This window comes from Condylostylus longicornis, unplaced genomic scaffold (assembly GCF_029603195.1).
Source record: "Condylostylus longicornis isolate FDR11 unplaced genomic scaffold, ASM2960319v2 ptg000001l, whole genome shotgun sequence".
Classification (NCBI taxonomy): Eukaryota; Metazoa; Arthropoda; class Insecta; order Diptera; family Dolichopodidae; genus Condylostylus; species Condylostylus longicornis.
Window position 1 is genome coordinate 2,369,599 of NW_026577970.1, and position 3,643 is coordinate 2,373,241.

The window sequence follows — 3,643 nt, forward strand, 5'->3', positions numbered from 1 at the left end:
GCAACATTATTCCCGATATGACACTGAAAAATTCAGTTTATGTTTTTTGCTGTCTTTACTTTTCAGTGATTTTTTGAAAATTTTAATTTCAACTCCACTAAACGGTAAATATAGAAGTATATCTCAATGTGGTTATTTTCTTTTCGAAGAAAAAAACGCCGGAAAAACCTCTTTAGTTTTAACTTTACCAGAAATAGACTTGCTCTGCATTATGGAAATAAGGTTCATTTTAACTATTTTTTAAAAGATAGTCAAATTAATTGATAAGAATGTATGATTTTGTTAAGAAAGTATGATTTATTTTCCAGCTGAGATGAAAAATTTCATACCACAGCAACTGAACTTATTATGAGCCTGGATGTAATGTTTTTAATAATTTTAAGAAAACCACATAATTGAGCAATATCTGCAAATTTATAATCCATGACAAAGAAAAAATATTTTTAAAGTTTTTAATTTTTTCTGCGAATTTATGCTGGGGTTATCTTGAACATAAAATATTGAAATATATAAGATTTTTTTTTTATATCGATGGTTTTTTTATTTTCTCAAATCTTTTTTTAATATAGTTTATTTACAATTTTAAACATTTTTTTTGCATAAAATTAGGCTCAAAATAACTTTTAAGCAAGTATACTTGTTTAGATAGTATTATAGGAATGTTAACTATATGAACATCATTATATTCGTTATGCATCATAATAATTGCGAAATAAATTCATAAATAATATTATAATAAAAATTATTATATAATAAATTTATAAAAAGAAAAAAAAACAATATTCATTCTGGTTGTTCTTATTCTGTTGCTTCGTAGCTTTAATTGGATGCAATTATATCAATAAATTAAATATTTAATTAAATAACAATTAAAAGAAAACAAAATTTACAAAATTACAATTATAATAAAGTAAAAATTAATGAAAAGGAAACGAATAAAAAGAAAATGTTGCATGATACAAAAACATTCTTATTTATGGTAAAAATCATGTTTCAGATTAATTTCATATAAGTATATATGCTTTGTTTTTTTATAGTAGTTTTTATTTATATTTTATTATAAAATTAATGAGAATATTATTTTAATGTATAAACTGTATATAAAGATCGTAAATTCCTATTTGGCAGTGTTTCTTTATTATTATTTTTTTTTTCGTCCGGAATATTCTTCCTCATTTCCTCTTCTAATGTGTTTTTTATATGAAAATGCTGTTATGGTTGTCTGCTAATAAATTTACCAAGGATGACCATATCCCAAACCATGTCCATAACCATAACCTATACCATGACCTAAACCATAACCTAAACCATGACCGTATGCAATGGCTGGTGCAGCAACGGCAGCTTTTACTACTGGAGCAGCAACAACAGCTGGAGCAGCATATTTAACAACTGGAGCTGGTGCAGCATACACAGCTGGGGCAGCATATTTAACAACTGGTGCTGGGTGGGCAATTGAAACCTAAACGTTTCAAAAAGAATTATAAAAAATTATTATTATATTTTAAGATTTTTAAACTTTTTTCTATATAGTATTTAAAAAAATATTACTTGATTGAATGATGCATAACTAGTGGCAGCGGGAGCAACAGCTTTAACAACAGCTGGAGCAGCAACAACAGCTGGTGCAGCATACTTAACAACTGGAGCTGGAGCGGCATATACAGCTGGTGCAGCGTATTTAACAACTGGTGCTGGAGCTGCAACAACTGCTGGTGCTGCATATCCTATACCATGTCCAAAACCTCCATAACCGTAACCATGTCCAAAACCTCCATAGCCACCATGACCATAAAGAGCAGGATAACCAGCACTGCAAGCTGCTACGAAGAGTGAAAATGCAATCTGCAAGAAAATTTTATTTCTCACCATTATTTTTTAGAAATTTTAAATTTTGAAATTGTGGAATTTTAGTTAACAATACAATTTAATAATATATTGTTAAACATTTATAGTCTATGAAAGTATCGAGAAATAATTTCCGGTAATAGATTTTATGAAAAAGTGCATGGAAAAATATAATTTAAATCAACAGGGTAAGCTATTTTTATACAAGCAAACTTAAGTCCTTTTATTTTAAATTTTTAATTAATTTTCATTAATACATAATCAAAATTCAATAATCAGTTTTTTAATGAAAAAATAATTCGGAAAGATATACTACATATGTATATGTAATTGTAAGAAAATTCAAATTATTGCAAAATTATTCAATTTATTACTTGTAGAATTTTTTGAAAACTGTGAGCATATCGCCACGATAAATTAGAGATACTCTAATCAATTTTTTTCCAGTATAGCTACTAATACTCACATAAATTTTAAATTGAATTTGTTCGAAAAATAATTCAAAAAATTTAATTGTTTAGTGCAATCAGAATTTCTGTAATGCATTGGGAAAAATTAAACTAAGTAGAATAAAATTATTTTTAATGATATACTGTTGAAGTTTAAAAATTTTATGTGTTATTTAATTTTTTTTAAACTGAAATCACGCAACAATATCATAAAAATATTATAAATTTTCAATTAAAAAAATAATAACGCAATCTATATAAAGTAAAATTACGTTTTATAACAATTTAATCTTCAAAAAAATTGATTTTATTAGAAAATTTTATAAAACTAAATATTTAACATATTTTTAGTTTATTCTAATTTTAAGAACAAATTGTAATACAATTTAATATTTATAATCCATTTAAAAAGTGTAACTTTTAGTTCAATATTAATATAAGATCATGGCAATTTTTATAATTTTTAAAATATTGAAAATCCATCGAATATTAATTTAATTCTTTATTTTGTAAACTTTGATTGAAAACTAATATAAAAATATCCAATATTTAGGTGTACCAGCAACATGTTTTTTATTTTATATGTTTTTCGAAATCAGTTTATTTCAATTTTAAATATTTAAAATTTTATATTTTTTATTCCAGAAATTAAAACGGTAACACTGAATTTATTTCACTTATAAAACTTTTGACATTATTTTAATATTTCCATAGCAATTTATTGTTATACATTTTCTTGTTACAAAAAAATAGTATGTTATCAACATGTTTATAAGTTACAAATTTATAGCAACATTTAGCAACATTTTATACCAAAATTAAAAACGTTTTTTTTTCTTTTAAATCTTTTTTGTTTTAATTTCAAATAATTTTCAAATTTCAAATAATTTTTTGATTTTTTTAATTTAATTCCTTTAATTCTTACCAATAATTTCATTTTTATATTTTTATTAAATAAAAATTTATAATTCTAAGAAAATATAATAAAAATTCAGATTAAAGGTTGGAAACTATTTGTGCTGAATTCGAAATGCCGTATGCTTTTTATACTCCCCAAATACTCAAGAAAAAAATAAAATAATTTTTTTCTTCTTAAACGCAGCATTAGTAACTTATTATGTAGCTTTTGTTATGCTTTTAATGGTGTTATTATTTTCTATTATTTTTTTTTTTTGGCAAATAATTAAATTGCTGTTTAATACCTTTCGAAATGCTTTTAGAATTCAATGAATAGAAGTTAAATAACACACATAAAGTAAAAAAAAAAAAGACGAAAAACAAAAACAAAATATGGAAAAAAGAGAAATAGAAGATTGTTGCAAGACAGAATATGGTCCAAATCCCCA

General features: G+C 23.9%; 1 protein-coding gene across 1 annotated transcript; it reads right to left on the reverse strand.

The window, feature by feature from the left end:
- Positions 1–949: 949 nt before the first annotated feature.
- Positions 950–3,343, reverse strand: LOC129615129 (cuticle protein 16.5-like). Its single transcript, XM_055530240.1, has 3 exons — positions 3,223–3,343; positions 1,552–1,845; positions 950–1,462 (listed from the first exon to the last, which is right to left on the reverse strand). The coding sequence occupies exons 1-3, from the start codon at positions 3,232–3,234 to the stop codon at positions 1,235–1,237; spliced, it is 534 nt and encodes a 177-aa protein (XP_055386215.1). The 5' UTR covers positions 3,235–3,343; the 3' UTR covers positions 950–1,234.
- Positions 3,344–3,643: the final 300 nt, after the last annotated feature.

What these genes read in the sequence shown, in the direction of transcription:
- LOC129615129 (XM_055530240.1), bottom strand. An exon ending in GTTATGCATCATTCAATCAA is followed by an intron (nt 1,463 to 1,551) that starts GTAATATTTTTT and finishes TGAAACGTTTAG; the next exon opens with GTTTCAATTGCCCACCCAGC.